This window comes from Ailuropoda melanoleuca, chromosome 14 (genome assembly GCF_002007445.2).
Source record: "Ailuropoda melanoleuca isolate Jingjing chromosome 14, ASM200744v2, whole genome shotgun sequence".
In the NCBI taxonomy this organism is placed as follows: Eukaryota; Metazoa; Chordata; class Mammalia; order Carnivora; family Ursidae; genus Ailuropoda; species Ailuropoda melanoleuca.
This window is the reverse complement of record NC_048231.1, coordinates 89,026,653-89,046,193: the sequence shown is the minus strand read 5'-3', so window position 1 is coordinate 89,046,193 and position 19,541 is coordinate 89,026,653. Positions and strand designations below refer to the sequence as shown.

Here is a 19,541-nt window from a genome sequence, read left to right as displayed (position 1 = left end):
GGCTGGGGGGGCGGCAGTGAGTTTCAGCTCTACCAGATGAACGGGCTCTGGAGCGGGCAGTGTGGTTCTGCACAGCGGTGGGACTCTATTTAATGTCACCGAACCTTACTTACACTTAAAAATGGGTAAGGTGGGAGGCACCTGGGTGGCTCGGTGAAGCATCTGCCTTCGGCTCAGGTCATGATCTCAGGGTCCTGGGATCGAGGCCCGTGTCAGGCTCTCTGCTCGGTGGGGAGCCCGCTTCTCCCTATCCCTCTGCAGCTCCCCCTGTTTGTGCTCTGTCAGATAAATAAATCTTTTAAAAATACAGTTAAAGTGGTGAATTTTATATGTATTTCCCCATAATTATTTTGAAAAAGTTGATTTCCATTCTAATATTCTGAAACATGCTGTATATTTATAAAACTATTAAGGCTAATACTGTATTCAGTTAGAATGCTCTAACTTTTAAATAAAGAGTTAATAACAATTTTCAATTATTTTTTTTTTAGAGATTTATTTGAAAGAGCATGAGCGAGGGAAGAAGCAGAGGGAGAAGGATAAGTAGACTCCATGCTGAACGCAGAACTCGATGTGGGGCTCAATCCCACCACCCCAAGATTGCGACCTGAGCCAAAATCAAGAGTTGGATGTGGGGTGCCTGGGTGGCTCAGTCGGTTAAGTGTCCCACTCTTGATTTCAGCTCAGGTCATGATCTCAGGGTCGTGGGATCGAGCCCCATGTCGGGCTCCGTGCTCGGCAGGGATTTTGCTTGAGGACTCTCTCTCCCTCTTCCCGCCCCCAACCCCCCCGCTTGTGCGTTCAGGCTTACTCTCTCTCAAATAAATAAATCAATCTAAAAAAAAAAAAAAGGTGCTTAACTGACTGAGCTAACCAGGCACCCACTTAATACAATTTTCTGAAAGAGCTGTAAGAACACAGTGTGCCTTTTCCTTGTAGAAAACTATACCGTGAGTGTGTTTTCACATTAGGAGCATCTCAGACTCGGGGGGCCATGAGGAAGGCTGTGGACCACTGGGGGGTTAAGGGAGTGGTTCTCCTGTGCGTGGTGGCAGTCCCTTTCCAGCTGGGGGTAAGTAAGCACTTCGAGGGACAGGAGTCTGGCCCCAGAGAAGGATGTGGTGCAGAAGGACAGAGGCACTAGTATTTGAACCTCTAGACCGGGGGTCAGCAAACTTCTGCTATAAAGAGCCAGACAAAGCATTTGAGCCTTGGCAGGCCATATATTGTTTGCATCAGATTCTCTTCTTCGTTAGGTTTTGTTTTGTTTTCACAACTCTTGAAAAGTGTGAAAATCGTTCTAAAACTTGAAGGCTGTCCAGACATAGGCTGAGACCCATAGAACCGAAGCAAGGTAGGGAGGGACCTCTGCACACCGATGGAGGCTCAATTTCTTTTGTCCTGTTTGTTTCTCAGGAGACCATCGGGATGCTTCTCAAAACAGTCATAGCAAGATAGAGGTGAGTCCTTTCATTTAAGGAGGGGTTTGGGGGTGTGTATTAGTTGCCCACGATGGCTGTAAGAAAGTACCACAGATTGGGTGGTTTAAAACCACAGAAATTCATTCTCTCGGCTCTGGAGGCCAGAAGTCTGGAATCAAGCTGCCAGCAGGGCCACACTCCCTCTGAGGTTCTAGGGAAGAATCCTTCCTTGCCTCCTCCTAGCGTCTGTGATGGCCTGCAGTCCTTGCTGTTCCTTGGCTTATAGACCCAACACTTAAATGTCTGCTACCATCGTCCCATGGCGCACTCCCTGGGTGTCTGTGTGTCTCGGCCAGACTTCCCTCCTCTTATAAAGACACCAATCATTGGATTAGTGCCCACCCTCATCCAGTAGGACCTCATCTTAACTCTGTTACATCTGCGAAGATCTTATTTCCAAATAAGGTCATCTTCCCAGCTACCAGGGGTGAGGATTTCCACATATCTTTTTTGGGGGACACCGTTCAACCCACAACAGGATGTATTTTTGTTTTAAGACAGGTGTGAGCCTCCTGACCACTTAAGAATGTGTTAAAATCTCAAGAGAACTTTTCCATAAAGACTTGGCTTCAAAGACAATCTCCTATCATTTGTGAAGCCCCCGTGGACATTTTCAGAATCACATGTTTGTTTCCTCTCTCCCCTTCTTTCAGCAAGTTGATTTCAGCTGGAATACGTTTGCCGACGGGAAGCTTGCGTTTTATGACCACTACCTTATTGAGCAAATCCAGTCAGGGAAAGAGTCGGAAGTTCGACAGTTTTTCTTCCTGCTTGCGGTTTGCCACACGGTCATGGTGGATCGGATGGACGGTGAGTGTTTCTCTGGCATCTTGGACACGGGGGAGCAGTGTTTCCGTTTACAGGTAACTCACGCTTGGCACTCAAGTGTGTATAAAGTGGTAGGCATGACAAGTCTGTCTCTTACTCAGGGCACGAACATTCGTGAGCCCCTACCTTGATGGCCTATGAGGAGGCAAAGTATGAAACCAGCTCTCGGTCTCTGAAAACGTACATCTTCTTCACAGTTATGGCTCCAAGTGTGTTTATCGCTTTGCAAGTGAAATCTTATTAAGAGAAATGATTGACTCGTGGATTATACGAGAAGAATCACAATCTGCCCACCCTGTTATTACTTAACATTTATTGAGAGTGAAGAGTCAAGGCTTATCTGAATCGTAAGGGAACTTTGAACTTGGACAATCTTTACTACAAAATAATTTCAGAGAGAATTTATTTTATTTTATTATTTTTTAAGATTTTATTTATTTATTTGACAGAGATAGAGACAGCCAGTGAGAGGGAACACAAGCAGGGGGAGCGGGAGAGGAAGAAGCAGGCTCATAGCAGAGGAGCCTGATGTGGGGCTCGATCCCATAACGCCAGGATCACGCCCTGAGCTGAAGGCAGACGCTTAACCGCTGTGCCACCCAGGCGCCCCAGAGAGAATTTATTTTCTAGATTCAGATGTGTTTGGGGTTTGAAATAATACCCACCAGAGTCTGGGCTCACTTAAGGTGCCTTTTTCATTGAAAGGAGCATAATTAACATGTATTTGCTTGGGAGCCTGCAAAGCTGACTTGTGGGCTCCTTTGCAGAATTCTTTTTTTTTTTAAATAAAGATTTTATTTATTTATTTGAGAGAGAGTGCGCAGAGAGAGAGCGAGCACACACAAGCAGGGAGAGGGGCAGAGGGAGAAGCAGACTCCCCCCTGGGCAGGGAGCCAATGTGGGGCTCAATGCCAGGACCCCAGGATCAAAACCTGAGCTTAAGGCAGATGCTGAACGGACTGAGCCACCCAGGAACCCCCCCCACCTTTGCAGGATTCTTAAATGCAGCTGTTCCAGCTCGGTTGTAGCAAGTTGGTCCCGTGTCAGTGAAAGCTAGCCAGTTTTTCACATATGGGCATTACAGTACGTTATATAAATACACCTGTGCATTACAGAAAGAGCAAAAGGAACCCTTCTGGCATTTCTGCAATGAAGCACGGTCTGCCTGTCCAGCCTTCACTCAAATCAGGGCAGCACAGGAAAGGGCCTTTCTGTTTTCTGACCTTGCGACATCACGTGTGGCAAGTATGAACTCTCTGGGGAAGGAATATGCAGAAAAACTGAATGCATACAAACTCTATGCGCTATGTTTCAGCAGATTCCAAAGACACCCATTCCGAGGATGGCCATAGTGGTGCAATAAAGCGAGATAACGGCAGAATTCAAAGTGGGCCAGATACACCGAAGTCTATCAGCAGGCCAAGTGGGGGAAGACAGAAAGAGACACCAGGTCATGAATAAGCAACAGGTCAAAGTCTGTTTCTAGCCAGTGTTTTACTCCTACAGTAAGAATCCACTACGATATTTCTAAGCAACTTGGTTCTCTTAGGTCTTGACCCATTAGTAAAATTACTCCTTTTTTTTTTTTTTTTTTTAAATAGCATGTGGTAGTATTTTGAGAACTATCCAGCTGACTTAGGCAATTGCACTTCAATCTTATGGCCCGTACTTTCTTTTCTCCTTCCTGGGATATTATGGGAAGAGCCCTATTTGGCTAGAGATGGGCCGGCCCCGTTTGGGTTCCTGCCACAGCACATGGTACAGACCTGGGTCCTCGGTGTTGCAGGCAGAAGGCTGCAGTTCAAGGTCCCTTCCAGCCGAACATCATGCAGCTCTTTGTCCCACTGTCCACTGAGGCAAAGAGTTGTACATCTCAAGGAAACGTCTTTCACACAGTCTGTGATAGGCAATTGTAGCCACGGTGAATGAACAGCAGCTGGGTTTCTAGGCACAGGAGGTTAAAAGAGAAATTGGTTTTGGGTTTGATACATGAAGGACCTTGAAAGGGTCCCTTGGAAGGACCTTGGGAAGCCTCCTCCAACCTTGATGGATAATCCAGCCCCAGAAAGGCCAAGAGACCTATCTGACCCATGCAGCAGGTCAGAACCCCTTCTAGTTGGGTCCCCTTGCCATCCCCCCATGCTGGTGCGCCTTTGCTTTTGGTCTTGCATTTTCTCTCTTTTCTAAGAGTAATGGAGACTGGTCAGTCTTTTATTACGCATCACATCAACAGGAGAGGGGAGACAATCCTTTTGTATATGCTGCCATGTCCATCAGACTAGCGCAGCAGTCTGTCTGGGTGGCCTGAGCGTGGAGTCCCTGCGGAGGCACATGGGGACAGAGTGTGGAGAGGCGGCTTTGGTTTTCTATTGCTCTGTCATGTGTGACCGCAACTCAGTAGCTGGAAACACCTATTCATTAGCCCATAGTTCCTTAGGTCAGAAGTCTGGGCCTGGCATGACAGGGATCTCTGCTCAAGATCTCCCTAAAATCGGGGTCAGGCCTTGTGCCCCTCTGGAGCTCCGGGTCCTCCTCCAGGCTCATGTGGGAGTGCAGAACTCTGTTCTCTGTAGTCGGAGGACAGAGGTCTTCTTTCCCTGCTCCTACGGGCCCCCCTTCTTCCTGGCCGCATGGCCCCTTCCATCTTCAAAGCCAGCAGACAAGAATCTCCCTTCCATGGAACCCCTTACATGCTTCCAATTTCTCTCTCCTAGAAAAACCTTGCCCCTTTTAAGGACTGACCTAATTAGGTTGGGAACACTCAGATAATCTCCCTATCTTGGGGTCAACTGGTTTGGACCTTAATTACACCTGCAGAATCCCTTCCCAGCAGTACCTAGATTGCATTTGAATAACTGGGAGGGGGTGTGTGTGTACACAGGAAGAGGGGGGCCGGAACCTTGGGGCCACCTTTGATTCCTGCCTCCTGCAGAGGCTGTGTGAGAGCAGAGTGTGGAAGGCTTGGAGGCCTTTTCTTTGCCTCCAGGCCTTGAAGTCAGATGAGCTGTGGTTAGAGGCTGTGTTTTAGGGGGTTGGAGCCGGGAGACACTAGAGGCCGCACAGAGGCTGAGAGTCCGGGTTAGGGTGGGGTCTGTGGGGAGGATGAGGAAGTCACAAATGGGGGAGACATTCAGCAAATGCTTTGCAGGGGCTGGGATTGTTGAGGGGAGTCGTTGGAGAGGCCACTTGTTTCGGGGCTGGTGCGGGCAGGTGGGGTGCTGGTAGGCACTGGAGGAGGGAAGCTATGGCGGGAGGATGGCCACAGGTGCGATTTGTGGTTTGAGCATCTCTTTTATCTGCGTCGGTTTCATGGCCCACAAGTTAGTTTCTGAAAGAAAAGTTTCTCTGGTTGCCTCTAAGTGTACAGTAAATAATGAGTTCACTTCGGAAATGGTTTCCGAGGATTATTTTTTTGTCCCAGTTTCTTCCTGCAAACATCAAGTTGGAGTTTGGACCAGCTCCCTGAGTTCCTTCCTGTCTCTATTCGTCTGCAGTTCTGTGACTCTGTTACGAGAACCAAATGGAAGGGGGGGGTGGTTTGGCTAATGATAACAATATCAGTTTGTTCCAGATAGGATTGTCTTAGTCATGAGAACTTGACCACCTTTTATCATTTCGTTCCTTTTTTTCTGTTGGAAATAAATCTCGCCATCAGCATGGTGCGGTATAACACGGTGTCAGCTATACTCGCCCAAGGGGGGGGGTGGTGTCCCCACTGCTGCTTGGTGAGCTCTGGTCAAATAGTTCGCCCTCTGGAGTGTGTGTGTGTTTCTAGAATGGATGGATTCGGTGTGTGCATTTGTAACTTCTGGTGTGACTCTGGGTGAACAGAAAACCACCTCAAGTGTCATCTTCAGTTTACTGGGAATTGATTGATATGGACTTAGAGTGAGCCATCGGAGCAGGTGTGTGGAGGAGGCAGGTGTGTGGAGGCAGGTGGGTGGAGGAGGCAGGTGGGTGGAGGTGCAGCTCTCCCTGTAGCTTCTTCACCCTGGAGCACCCTCCCCTTCCAGGTAGACTGATGGTGTAAAAAGCTGCCCATCCATCCGTGGTCTGCATCCTGCTCAAACCACGGTGAGAAACGAAATGCCTTTGTCTGTGAAAATTCACCTGACCACAGAAGTGCTTTTCTTTCTGCTTCAAAGTAGAATAACTGAAGAAGAAAAATGGATGGGGCACCTGGGTGGCTCCACTGGTTAAGCGTCTGCCTTTGGCTCAGGTCATGATCCCGGGGTCCTGGGATCGAGTCCTGCATCGGGCTCCCAGCTCAGCGAGGAGTCTGCTTCTCCCACCACCCTTTCCCCCTGTTTGTAATCTTTGTCTCTCAAATAAATAAAATCTTAAAAAAAAAAAAAAAGGAAAATCTTTTTCAACTTCTTACTGAAGTACAACATGTGTATGGAGACAAGCATATGGCTCAGTGAGTTCTTTTCACAAACTGAAACCTCCCTTGTCATTAACACCCAGATTTTAAAAAACAGAACATTGTGAGTCCCGTAGAAGTCCCCTGTGTTCCCTTCCAGTCAGTGCCCCTTCAAGGGGACTGGTCCTAACTTGGAATAACCCAGATTAGCTTTGTCGGTCTTGTGGTTCTGTATAAATGCAATCAGAGCATAGACTTGTATGCCTGCCTTCTTGGCTCAACATGCTCAGATTCATTCCAGTCGTCAAAGTGTGCTTATGAACAGAAGGCAACTTTCCATTAATTAACTTTAAACATCAGGAGATGGAACAGATTGATGAATTTTAAGGGTTTTTTTTTTAGTATGGGAATATGGCTGTGGTGACGTAAGCACGTTCTTCCAGAGGGAAGATACCCTTTATCTTCCCTTTTAGAAAATACATGGGTAATATTTGCCAACAGACTTAAAAATTATCAGTATTCTTCAGTTCAGTATTTTCGGTACTGGGAAGCTATCTTTAGAAATTAGTCAGCAAAACCTCTGTACACAGACAAAATGGTTATTACGATGTTATTTTTGAGAGCAGAAAAATTTGGAAATAAACTGCCTGTAATTGGAAAATGGTGGCATGTTTACATCAGTTAAAATAATGTTTAGAAAGAATCTCTAAAGCTCTATTAACATGCTCAAAATATAAGGTTAAAATAACCAGGATGTAAATGTATATTCAGTAGGATAGAAACTATTACTGAAATAGGCATTTTCAAAGAGACTGGAAAGAATTATAACCCAATGTCAACAGTGGTGTTTTTCCTCCGGATGGTAGGATTATGGGAATTTTATCCCCTATTCCTGGCCAGTTTTTTTTTTTTCCTAGTTTATGTTACTGTTTGTAATTAGAAATAAAAACCTTAAATTCTGAAAAGTGTTAATGTTGGTATACTCCTTAAGAATGAACAATTTCTTTCCTTGGGGATGTTTTGAGCTTTGCCATACATCCTTACCCCCCACGTGAACCTCAGCAATGAGCTCTGAGTGGTGAGCTCTCCCTCTGGTTTTACAGCTTTTCTGGTTTTTTCTGTCAGGTCAGCTCAACTACCAGGCGGCCTCTCCAGATGAAGGCGCTCTAGTGAGCGCGGCCAGGAACTTTGGCTTCGCCTTCCTTGCCAGGACCCAGAACACGATCACCGTCAGTGAGCTGGGAACTGAGAGGACCTACGACGTTCTTGCCATATTGGACTTCAACAGTGACCGGAAGCGGATGTCTATCATCGGTAGGTCTCCGTCGAGAGTATGTCTGTGTACCACTCACTTCGATACTGCCTTTTGCACATTTAATTTAATGACACCAGAATAACAGAGGCAGTGAATGAACCACTTGGCTCCTGAGAGATTGCCACGGACGTAGCGAAACTTTCCCCCCCCCCTTCATTCTGCCTGGTGTGTGTCACTCAAAACGACAACTGCAGTATATGGGATTCTTGTACGTGTTGGCATTCTTCCACAATATGAGCCGCTAGCTGTGAATGGGGGGGGGTGGGAACACGGTGGGTGGATGGTCCACACACATGTTGTTATTTTGTGAGCCCTCCGAGCACTTCTGCCCTATGCCGGGCATCAGGGAAGGGAGAAGCAGCAAGAGAAGGGTTCAGAGAAAAGCAGGGCTGTGCTTAGGAAGCAAAAGTGTACCTCCAGTCCAGGCACNTTCGTTCCTTTTTTTCTGTTGGAAATAAATCTCGCCATCAGCATGGTGCGGTATAACACGGTGTCAGCTATACTCGCCCAAGGGGGGGGGTGGTGTCCCCACTGCTGCTTGGTGAGCTCTGGTCAAATAGTTCGCCCTCTGGAGTGTGTGTGTGTTTCTAGAATGGATGGATTCGGTGTGTGCATTTGTAACTTCTGGTGTGACTCTGGGTGAACAGAAAACCACCTCAAGTGTCATCTTCAGTTTACTGGGAATTGATTGATATGGACTTAGAGTGAGCCATCGGAGCAGGTGTGTGGAGGAGGCAGGTGTGTGGAGGCAGGTGGGTGGAGGAGGCAGGTGGGTGGAGGTGCAGCTCTCCCTGTAGCTTCTTCACCCTGGAGCACCCTCCCCTTCCAGGTAGACTGATGGTGTAAAAAGCTGCCCATCCATCCGTGGTCTGCATCCTGCTCAAACCACGGTGAGAAACGAAATGCCTTTGTCTGTGAAAATTCACCTGACCACAGAAGTGCTTTTCTTTCTGCTTCAAAGTAGAATAACTGAAGAAGAAAAATGGATGGGGCACCTGGGTGGCTCCACTGGTTAAGCGTCTGCCTTTGGCTCAGGTCATGATCCCGGGGTCCTGGGATCGAGTCCTGCATCGGGCTCCCAGCTCAGCGAGGAGTCTGCTTCTCCCACCACCCTTTCCCCCTGTTTGTAATCTTTGTCTCTCAAATAAATAAAATCTTAAAAAAAAAAAAAAAGGAAAATCTTTTTCAACTTCTTACTGAAGTACAACATGTGTATGGAGACAAGCATATGGCTCAGTGAGTTCTTTTCACAAACTGAAACCTCCCTTGTCATTAACACCCAGATTTTAAAAAACAGAACATTGTGAGTCCCGTAGAAGTCCCCTGTGTTCCCTTCCAGTCAGTGCCCCTTCAAGGGGACTGGTCCTAACTTGGAATAACCCAGATTAGCTTTGTCGGTCTTGTGGTTCTGTATAAATGCAATCAGAGCATAGACTTGTATGCCTGCCTTCTTGGCTCAACATGCTCAGATTCATTCCAGTCGTCAAAGTGTGCTTATGAACAGAAGGCAACTTTCCATTAATTAACTTTAAACATCAGGAGATGGAACAGATTGATGAATTTTAAGGGTTTTTTTTTTAGTATGGGAATATGGCTGTGGTGACGTAAGCACGTTCTTCCAGAGGGAAGATACCCTTTATCTTCCCTTTTAGAAAATACATGGGTAATATTTGCCAACAGACTTAAAAATTATCAGTATTCTTCAGTTCAGTATTTTCGGTACTGGGAAGCTATCTTTAGAAATTAGTCAGCAAAACCTCTGTACACAGACAAAATGGTTATTACGATGTTATTTTTGAGAGCAGAAAAATTTGGAAATAAACTGCCTGTAATTGGAAAATGGTGGCATGTTTACATCAGTTAAAATAATGTTTAGAAAGAATCTCTAAAGCTCTATTAACATGCTCAAAATATAAGGTTAAAATAACCAGGATGTAAATGTATATTCAGTAGGATAGAAACTATTACTGAAATAGGCATTTTCAAAGAGACTGGAAAGAATTATAACCCAATGTCAACAGTGGTGTTTTTCCTCCGGATGGTAGGATTATGGGAATTTTATCCCCTATTCCTGGCCAGTTTTTTTTTTTTTTCCTAGTTTATGTTACTGTTTGTAATTAGAAATAAAAACCTTAAATTCTGAAAAGTGTTAATGTTGGTATACTCCTTAAGAATGAACAATTTCTTTCCTTGGGGATGTTTTGAGCTTTGCCATACATCCTTACCCCCCACGTGAACCTCAGCAATGAGCTCTGAGTGGTGAGCTCTCCCTCTGGTTTTACAGCTTTTCTGGTTTTTTCTGTCAGGTCAGCTCAACTACCAGGCGGCCTCTCCAGATGAAGGCGCTCTAGTGAGCGCGGCCAGGAACTTTGGCTTCGCCTTCCTTGCCAGGACCCAGAACACGATCACCGTCAGTGAGCTGGGAACTGAGAGGACCTACGACGTTCTTGCCATATTGGACTTCAACAGTGACCGGAAGCGGATGTCTATCATCGGTAGGTCTCCGTCGAGAGTATGTCTGTGTACCACTCACTTCGATACTGCCTTTTGCACATTTAATTTAATGACACCAGAATAACAGAGGCAGTGAATGAACCACTTGGCTCCTGAGAGATTGCCACGGACGTAGCGAAACTTTCCCCCCCCCCTTCATTCTGCCTGGTGTGTGTCACTCAAAACGACAACTGCAGTATATGGGATTCTTGTACGTGTTGGCATTCTTCCACAATATGAGCCGCTAGGTGTGAAGGGGGGGGGGGGTGGGAACACGGTGGGTGGATGGTCCACACACATGTTGTTATTTTGTGAGCCCTCCGAGCACTTCTGCCCTATGCCGGGCATCAGGGAAGGGAGAAGCAGCAAGAGAAGGGTTCAGAGAAAAGCAGGGCTGTGCTTAGGAAGCAAAAGTGTACCTCCAGTCCAGGCACTTGACAACAGGCCACCGAGTGGAGAGGGTGACTGCTTCCCAATACTGAAAGTTTTAAGTTCATAATTGACAACAATTTCAGACTTACAGAAGGACCATAAGAATGGTTTAAAAAAACTCTTGTATTTTCTTCCACATCCACCAACTATTAGCATTGGCCACTTAGCCTTCATCATTTTCATGCCTGGCATTTACCTTGAAGGATTCAAAATCCAGTTAGCCATAAGGGCACATGCTATTATTACCTCATAGATCCAAAAATCTAACAAAAACAGTCGCAAGGAGTCATGTTATGGTCTGAGTATTAAAGGCAGTAAGTGTTAACGGGTTTATAGGTAAGAAAGATTCCTATGGCAGAGACAAAGAAGGCATCATGGAAGAAACTAGAACATGGCATGGCACACAGTTGGAAATCAGTCAATATTTGCTGCAAAATAAGATTATGAAAAACTCAGCTGCCTAAAGGAATCTTTTCATATTTATTTCACTATTACCTCGGATGTAGATAGTGGTTTACTGAGTTTGTTGAGAGTGAAGTTTTGCTAGGTACATTCATGATTGTAAATTAATGGTGAGTTATTAGCAGACTAACACTTCAAATGAACTTTATAAATGTGGTTTTCTATTTAGAAATCAAACCTACCTTTATTATTTGCTTTTCCTTCTCTTGCTACTAGTAAGAACCCCAGAAGGCAATATCAGGCTTTATTGTAAAGGTGCCGACACGGTGATTTATGAACGGTTACATCAAATGAATCCAACAAAACAAGAGACACAGGATGCCCTGGATGTAAGTCCCACTCTTACCCTTCATGCAACAGATTGCAAACTTCCTTTCTGATACTGTCTTGTAAGTGCAAATGAAAGTTCTGTGTTAACTGTTGGCCCTTCCCTTGTCTTGGTGTAATTGTGTGGAAAGGGCATGAATGCAGGAATACAGCAGGCTGGTTCTGGTTCTGCTCCTGCTGCTGACTTCCTAGGACATGACCATGGTGTCCTTTCCAGCACCCAGGTTGGCAGCATCTGCAGGACTGGCCCAGGGTAATGACTGGTCTCTCTTCCAGTGACCTTGAGCGAGCTTCATAACCATAGCGAGCTGTAGTCTTAATATCTGTGTGGCCTCTAAGAATTCCACCAATCTCCTAGTGTACAACGAAGGAAAGAAAGCATCCCTGCATGATGGGGCATGACAAAACAATGGGGTGGATAAGTGAGTTCTGATGCCTTTGTCAGTGAGTCAGTTTGGTCTTAATTGCTTCAGATTTGTTATCGGAGAGGAGTATGAACTAAGTCCAGTGATAATTGCACTTATTCAGAATGCTTCTGGAAATTTCTCTCTTGGACTTGCCTACCAATCCTCACAGAACTGTTTTGGTTCTATTAATGACAGTTAATGAAGTACGGAGGATATCCATCGGTCCTGGTATCCCAGTCCTGCCTTTTTGTTTTGTGCCCTTGGGGGAAACGGTTGATGTCTCACTGAAGCATTAATTGCCCATGTGCAAGAGGAAGAGGATAATTCCTACCAGGGAAGGTTGTTGCAAGGGAAAGCATCTTGCACAATTCCCAGCATTTAGTAAGTGCTTAGTAAAGGGTAGTTTCTTCCCTTTAAGGGTCCAGTTGAGTTTTGGGGCCAAAGGTCCCTCAGGAAGAAGCCTGTATATGTTGTTTACTTATTGGTGTCACATTTTAAGTTTAGATATGTTGTTGAAGCAGTTGCGGTGGATAATTTCTCATGAGCATGGGAACAACGGCAATTTTATCAAACAGACGCAGAACCTTCCAAAGAATCTTTGAAAGTGTACACTCAGTTGGGTGACCTAGTTCTGCCATCTTGGCTAGAGGAGATGCAGCTGTGAAGTAATAAAACATTTTTACTGGCTCATACTTCAGCTATTTAAAATAGCTTAAATGTGTTCACCATGATTAAATTTTCCAGACACTCTTTCATTTAAATGTTTTATCTCAGCTTTAACAGTGGCTTAGGTATTTCAGAACTGGTTTGAGGAAATAATGCTTGATTGACAGTTCATAGTTGATTGGGCTCGTAACAGTTCGTCGGAACAAGTTATAAAGTTGTCAGGTCTGTGTTTACGACATCATTACACCCCAAGGCAGCTCCCTTGTCTGTTATTTTCTGAGTCGTTATGAGAAAAAGTTTTCTTCACTCTAGTGATGTGATTTAGAAGAAATATATACTTTTCTCTTTAACTACTTTGGGAACTACAAATAGGATCCTGAGAATACTTAGAAAAACAAAGTATTTGTTTAATTTTGTCTACAGAATGTATTTATTCAGAATTCATTATCTTTCATGACCTCTTTTTAAATTCTTATTGTATTTCTTCAAAGAAAGATTTCAAACTCGATCTTGAATTACATAAAATTAACTATTTGTTGGATGGATTATCTTTTAAATAGGTCTTTGCAAGTGAGACTCTTAGAACTCTGTGCCTTTGCTACAAGGAAATTGAAGAAAAAGAATATGAAGAATGGAATAAAAAGTTTATGGCTGCCAGTGTAGTCTCCAGCAACCGGGATGAAGCTCTGGATAAAGTGTATGAAGAGATTGAAAAAGACTTAATTGTGAGTTTTAACCTTCATAACTTGATATTCTAAACAGAACTGGAAGTTTTATTAAGTTTTGTTATATTTTCAATCTCATGCTTGAAAGATAATTCTAACTTTAGCATTTCAAATTGGTACAATGGAACTAGGTCATGTGAGTTTCTTTTGTTAAGTAAAATAGAAATTGCCATTATGAGAAACCAAAAGACAGAAAACATTGAGATTCTAATCTGATTCTATTATTTTTATATCACTCATTAAAATGCATTATGATTTTTACATAACCAGCACATATTACATTTTGAGAACCACTGAAATGATTTTTATTTTGCAAAACCTTGAAATAAGAAAAATATACCATTTATAAGTGAAATTTCTGAAAATTTAATACTTATTGAGTTTAGATTAGAAGGATATGTTCAGCAAATAGCTAGTATCAACCTTTAGTGAAAGGAAGTGGCTGGTGTCCATGTAAAGCCGTATGTATGCAATACAAGTATATATTTTTAATGTCCTTAATTTTGTACTTACATTTTTCTCTTGGTAAACTACTTTAAGAAAAAAGTTTTTGAATGTTTTGGTTTTTGGTAAGTGTGAAATGCAGCAGCCTTCCCTGTCATTGCTGGCCATCGGCCCCAGGGGAGCACCAAGTGGGGTGTATAATTAGCCCTTCTGTTTACAGGCTGGCAAACTGCAATTACAGAACATTATGAGCTTACTTGCTAATTCCTTTTTTTTTTTTTTTTTAATGTACTTTCCAGCTATTGGGAGCAACAGCAATTGAAGACAAACTCCAGGATGGAGTCCCAGAAACCATTTCAAAACTCGCAAAGGCTGACATTAAGATCTGGATGCTCACTGGAGACAAAAAGGGTAATTCAATTTGCAGGGAAGTGTATCTGTTAATTTGTTAAATATTCATAGCTCCTATTTCCCTTGCCCAAGATGACTTTCTCAGACTTTCTTGCACAAATACTGTCCATTTCTTTGAGACAGAGATGCTTTCTTTTAAGAAAACCTTCTCCATTATTCCAGTTCTTGCTGACAGCATCCTTCCGGAAAACTCCCAGTAGCAGAGTTTATATCGTAACTGAGCTCCTGGTCGTGCCATGCTGACTGTGATCAGTCTTATCTCCCCAGCCAGATGTGGGCTCCTCTCGTGAAAGGACCATCCCTTTTGTCCCTTCTGTCCTCCCCAGCACTTTGCCATTTGTTGGGCACAGAATGGAACAAGACAGAATGCTGATCAACAACTTGTTTTCTGGCCCATTTTATTGCTTGAAAACTATAATTAAAATTTTATACCCGAGGGATGATCTTAATTTTTAAATGTAGAGCTCAACAAGGAGTCGTTTGGCATTGCTACCTTACTCCACAAGCCTCCTGCGAAAATCAGATAATTTCTCTTACCCTGACGTGGTTAATGGCTTACACACTCTGATAAGCTAAGGGAAGTCCTGACCTTAAACAAATAACAATGGGTGGTAATGGAAAAAGGGGGAAAGACATCTCCAGTAGGGGCTCCATGTGAAGGTTTATGGAAATAGTTCTCATTTTTTTTTCCCATAACAGAATGATTAAACCACAGGAAGCAACTGTGCTTAGGATTTCAGCGAACGCTGATTTATTAAATAACCAGTTCACGTATTTGATAATATAGTACTTTTTATAATTGAAAACATCTCAAACCAGACTTTGACCTCACTTATTTTAGCACAGAAAATGGGCTCCCCCCCCCTTATGTGATTTCTATACATCGCTACAGAAAGACGAGCATATTGGCTTGAATCCACCTATTTTCATGACTTGAAAAAAAAATGCTCATTACTAGCTAAAGTCAATCATTCATCAATGGGAACAACACCTAATTTTTTAAATTTATTTATTTATAGATTTTTTTTAATTTGTATTTTTTATTATAATTAACATATAATGTGTTATTTATTCCCGGGGTACGGCCCTGTGACTCATCAGTCTTACAGGATACACAGCGCTCACCACAACACATCCCCTCACTGAATTTTTTTCTATTGTAGAAACTGCTGAAAATATCGGATTTGCGTGTGAACTTCTGACTGAAGACACCACGATCTGCTATGGGGAAGATATAAAGTAAGTAAAGGCGGAAGTGGTGGCAGTAGACACAGATGTGGAGAAATGGGAGCTAGACTGTCCCCTCAGGCAGTTTTCCTCACATTTACATGAAGCGAGAGAACCCAGGTAGTTCCAAGTTATCATGGTTTGACCTATTCTGAGCAGATTTTAGTGTTAGGGGAGCTTGGGGCCTTTATTCACTCTTTCACAGGCCATTTCTCCATTCCTTGGGGAGTCCTCAGTGCTTGCCTGCTGACAAGAAAAAAAAAGATTAAGACGTCATTGGCCAATTAGTCTGAATTCTCTCCATGTGCTGCCTTTTCTAAGAATTATAATTTTGAAAGAAACCTAGAAGGAGAGAGCCCCACAATTGTGCTTGGAAGGAGACGTTTAGAGGGATACCCTCTAGACATGTCTGGATGGGGCAGGATATTTCAAAGCGTAGCTTCTCCTGAAACCCTCGTGAGCCCAGAGTCACAGCAGAGCTGGGAACGTATAAGGAAGAGCCCTGTCCTGTTAAAAAGCTAGAAGTGTGTTGCACAAGTTCCCGGGCTGTGCGATCTTGACAGTTTTATTTATTCCTCAAGTCTTTTCCTGACAACACGTCCCCCAGGCTGTCACAAGGCCATAAGCTGTGCACATACACATTTGCCTAGTCCGGTAAGATGATGAGGGAGTTACGCTTGAGCTGAGCCAAAAGGCTGAGAAGTGGTAAGATGATGAGGGAGTCGATGGTGGTTGTTAGTCTTCTTTCTAATCATGGTGATAGAGCTTCTGCGAGTTGTTCCAGTATATTAGGCACTTGGCTAAATTAGACAAACAAAATCAGTAGCTCTAACATTTAAATAGATCAGTTCTGTTTGACTGCATAAACCATGCCTCTCTGTGCTTTTAGCTTTTAAAAAATAGCGATAGGGGCGCCTGGGTGGCACAGCGATTAAGCGTCTGCCTTCGGCTCAGGGCGTGATCCCGGCGTTATGGGATCGAGCCCCACATCAGGCTCTTCTGCAGTGAGCCTGCTTCTTCCTCTCCCACTCCCCCTGCTTATGTTCCCTCTCTCGGTGGCTGTGTCTATCTCTGTCAAATAAATAAATAAAATCTTTAAAAAAAAATAGCGATAGACAAATGCTAATATGTTTACTTAAATAGTTTCTTGGTTTCGAATGATTTGGCTAATTGCCAGATGGTTTTATTTCTTTCTTTTTTTTTTTTTTAAGATTTTATTTATTTATTTGACAGAGATAGAGACAGCCAGCGAGAGAGGGAACACAAGCAGAGGGACTGGGAGAGGAAGAAGCAGGCTCATAGCAGAGGAGCCTGATGTGGGGCTCGATCCCATAACGCCGGGATCACGCCTGAGCCGAAGGCAGATGCTTAACCACTGTGCCACCCAGGCGCCCCATGATGGTTTTATTTCTTATAGATGGGGGGCCTTATTAGAGCTCTGGTCTCTCTAAAGTGTTGAAAATTGGGGGGCGCCTGGGTGGCTCAATTAAGCATCCAAGTTCAGTGCAGGTCATGATCCCAGTGTCCTGGGGATCGAGCCCCACACCAGGTTCCCTGCTCAGTGGGGAGCCTGCTTCTCCCTCTCCAGTTCCCCCTGCTTGTGTTCCCTCTCTTGCTCTGTCAAATAAGTAAATCTTTAAAAATAAATAAACAAATAAAGTGCTGAAAATTGGGCCCTGAGCTAAATTAGAAAGTAAAATTTATGCACGTAGCAAATTTTATGATCATGCTCTTAGCTAGGTTTACCTTTCCAGAGGGCTGAATCCATCTATCTTTCTAGGTAATTCCTGAAAGGATGATTCCTATAGAATGGTTTGAATGGGTAACCATGTTTTTTCTCTTCCAGCCTTTTAGTGATTCGTCTTGATCATTCCTTATTTGCAAAATGCAAATGAGCAATTAATGTAGAAAAAGAATAACAGATCCCTACTCCCCTAGTGCAGTAGTTCTCAACTGGGGGTTCTTTTGCCTTCCAGGGAACATTTGGCAATGTCTGGAGACATCTTTAGTTGTCATAATTGGGGAGGCGGGTGCTATCGTCTTCTAGTAGGTAGAGGCCAGGGATGCTGTTCGGCGCCCTACAACACAGCAGCCAGCCACATACAGCAAAGCACCTGGCCCGAGACATCAGTAGTGCTGGGGTGGGGAACAGGGGCTGTGTGTGTGTCACGAGTAAAGCTCTGGGCTGAGAGTAGGGAGACCCGAAGTTTCCTATCAACTTGGTGCAGGTCAATCACATCCTCTCTCTGGGACTTGATTTCCTTATTTGTAACATGAAGAGATCGGATGAGCTATTTATGGACCCTTTCACTCCAAAATTCCATGACTTGTTTTTCTATCACATGAATGCGTTATATGTGATCTTCTCAATTATTTGTTAATGTAAAGCACTGAGGAATTCTCAAAAGCAAACATGACTTTGTGGGAGTAAGCTGCTTTTTGCCAAATAGTAGCCATTGTTTATAACACGCCGGGGGTTCACTTGTATTAACATTCAAGTAAAGATTGCCTTCCTTCTGTGGCTCGTGAGCACATATTCAGCTGTGTCTTCTCTTAGCTGTCTCTGGCCAGTAACGAAGCACCAAGGACATGGGGCCCCGTGGAGGAAGAATTAAGACTTAATGATATTATGTCATCGGATTTAAAAATGGGCAAAGGACTTGAATAGACTTTTCTCCAGAGAGGATATACCAACAGCCAACAAGCATATGAAATGATGCTCAACATCACTAAAGATTAGGGAAATGCAAATTAAAGCCAGAATAAGATCTCACCTCAGACCCTTTCAGGATGGCTCCTATCAAAACAACAACAAAACCTAAAAATAAAAAACAAAATAACAAGTGTGGGCAAGCATGTGAAAATTGGAACCCTTGTGCACTGCTGGTAGGAAGTAAAATGGTGCAGCTACTATGGAAAACAGTATGGTGGTTCCTCAAAAAAATTAAAAATAGAATTATCGTACGATCTAGCAATCCCACTTGTGGATATATATCTCAAAAAATTGAAAGCCAGAACTTAGAGATGTTCATACCCATGTCCATAGCAGTGCTACTTATAATAGCCAAGAAGTGGAAGCAACCTAAATGTCCATTGATGGATGAATGGATAAACAAAATGTAGTATATCCATACAGTGCAAAATTATTAAAGAGGAAGGAAATTCTGACATGCGCTACAATAGGAATGCACATTGAGGACGGTGAAATAGGCCAAAAAAACAAAACAAACAAACAAAAAAACCCCACAAATCTGTGTGATTCCATTTATAGGAGTTATCTAGAGTGGTCAAATTCATAGAAACAGAAAATTAGTAGTGACAGGCGAAATGGGGAGTTTTTAATGGTATAGTGTTTCAGTTTTGAAAGTTGAAGTTCTGGAGATTGGTGGTTACAAGGCAATGTGAATATACTTAATACTATTGAGCTATACACTTAGAAATAATTAACATGACAACTTTTATATTTTTTAACAATTAAAGATTATATATCAAAAGTATCTCACCATCAGGGGCCTGTTTATAGTCTTGTACTCTTAAACACTTAAATTTCTTTTCCACCAGTGCTCTTCTTCATACAAGGATGGAAAACCAGAGGAACAGAGGTGGAGTCTATGCGAAATTTGTACCCTCAGTGCATGAACCTTTTTTTCCACCTGGTGAAAACCGAGCCTTAATAATCACTGGTTCTTGGTTGGTGCGTATCATTACTGTATCTGTGCCTTTGGCTTAAACTAAAGCAGTTCATTGTGGACTGATTTTAGATGGTTTCCCATATTAACTGCCAACCTAAAAATCTCTTAGCCTATAAACGGGCAATTTCCCAAGTTTGAGATGTAATATTATATGATCTATGAAAGGAATTATATCAGACTGGTAATAGTGGTTATCCCTGGTTTATCAAGGGATAATTTTAATTTTCTTCTTTGTACATTTTTGTATTTTCTGACTTTTATAGTAAGT

At 43.4% G+C, this 19,541-nt stretch overlaps 1 protein-coding gene and 1 long non-coding RNA gene across 6 annotated transcripts in view; one reads left to right on the top strand and one right to left on the bottom strand.

The window, feature by feature from the left end:
- Window positions 1–19,541, top strand: part of ATP8B1 (ATPase phospholipid transporting 8B1) — a 124,427-nt gene that overhangs the window by 92,936 nt on the left and 11,950 nt on the right. Inside the window, exons 14-21 of the mRNA XM_002920263.4 lie at window positions 1,417–1,460; window positions 2,135–2,291; window positions 7,798–7,986; window positions 11,591–11,703; window positions 13,335–13,499; window positions 14,243–14,354; window positions 15,518–15,593; window positions 19,143–19,275. Coding sequence (XP_002920309.2) covers window positions 1,417–1,460; window positions 2,135–2,291; window positions 7,798–7,986; window positions 11,591–11,703; window positions 13,335–13,499; window positions 14,243–14,354; window positions 15,518–15,593; window positions 19,143–19,275 — 989 coding nt within the window. The remainder of the gene's footprint in view (window positions 1–1,416; window positions 1,461–2,134; window positions 2,292–7,797; window positions 7,987–11,590; window positions 11,704–13,334; window positions 13,500–14,242; window positions 14,355–15,517; window positions 15,594–19,142; window positions 19,276–19,541) is intronic.
- The window catches only part of LOC109489786, a 38,823-nt gene continuing 34,868 nt past the window's right edge, over window positions 15,587–19,541 (bottom strand). Inside the window, exons 7-8 of one of the 5 annotated variants that reach the window (XR_004620053.1) lie at window positions 18,356–18,399; window positions 15,587–16,381 (exon numbers count right to left, since the gene is read on the bottom strand). This is a non-coding gene — a long non-coding RNA (uncharacterized LOC109489786). The remainder of the gene's footprint in view (window positions 16,382–18,355; window positions 18,400–19,541) is intronic. The other 4 variants (XR_004620058.1, XR_004620057.1, XR_004620059.1 and 1 more) reach the window with 4 other exon arrangements.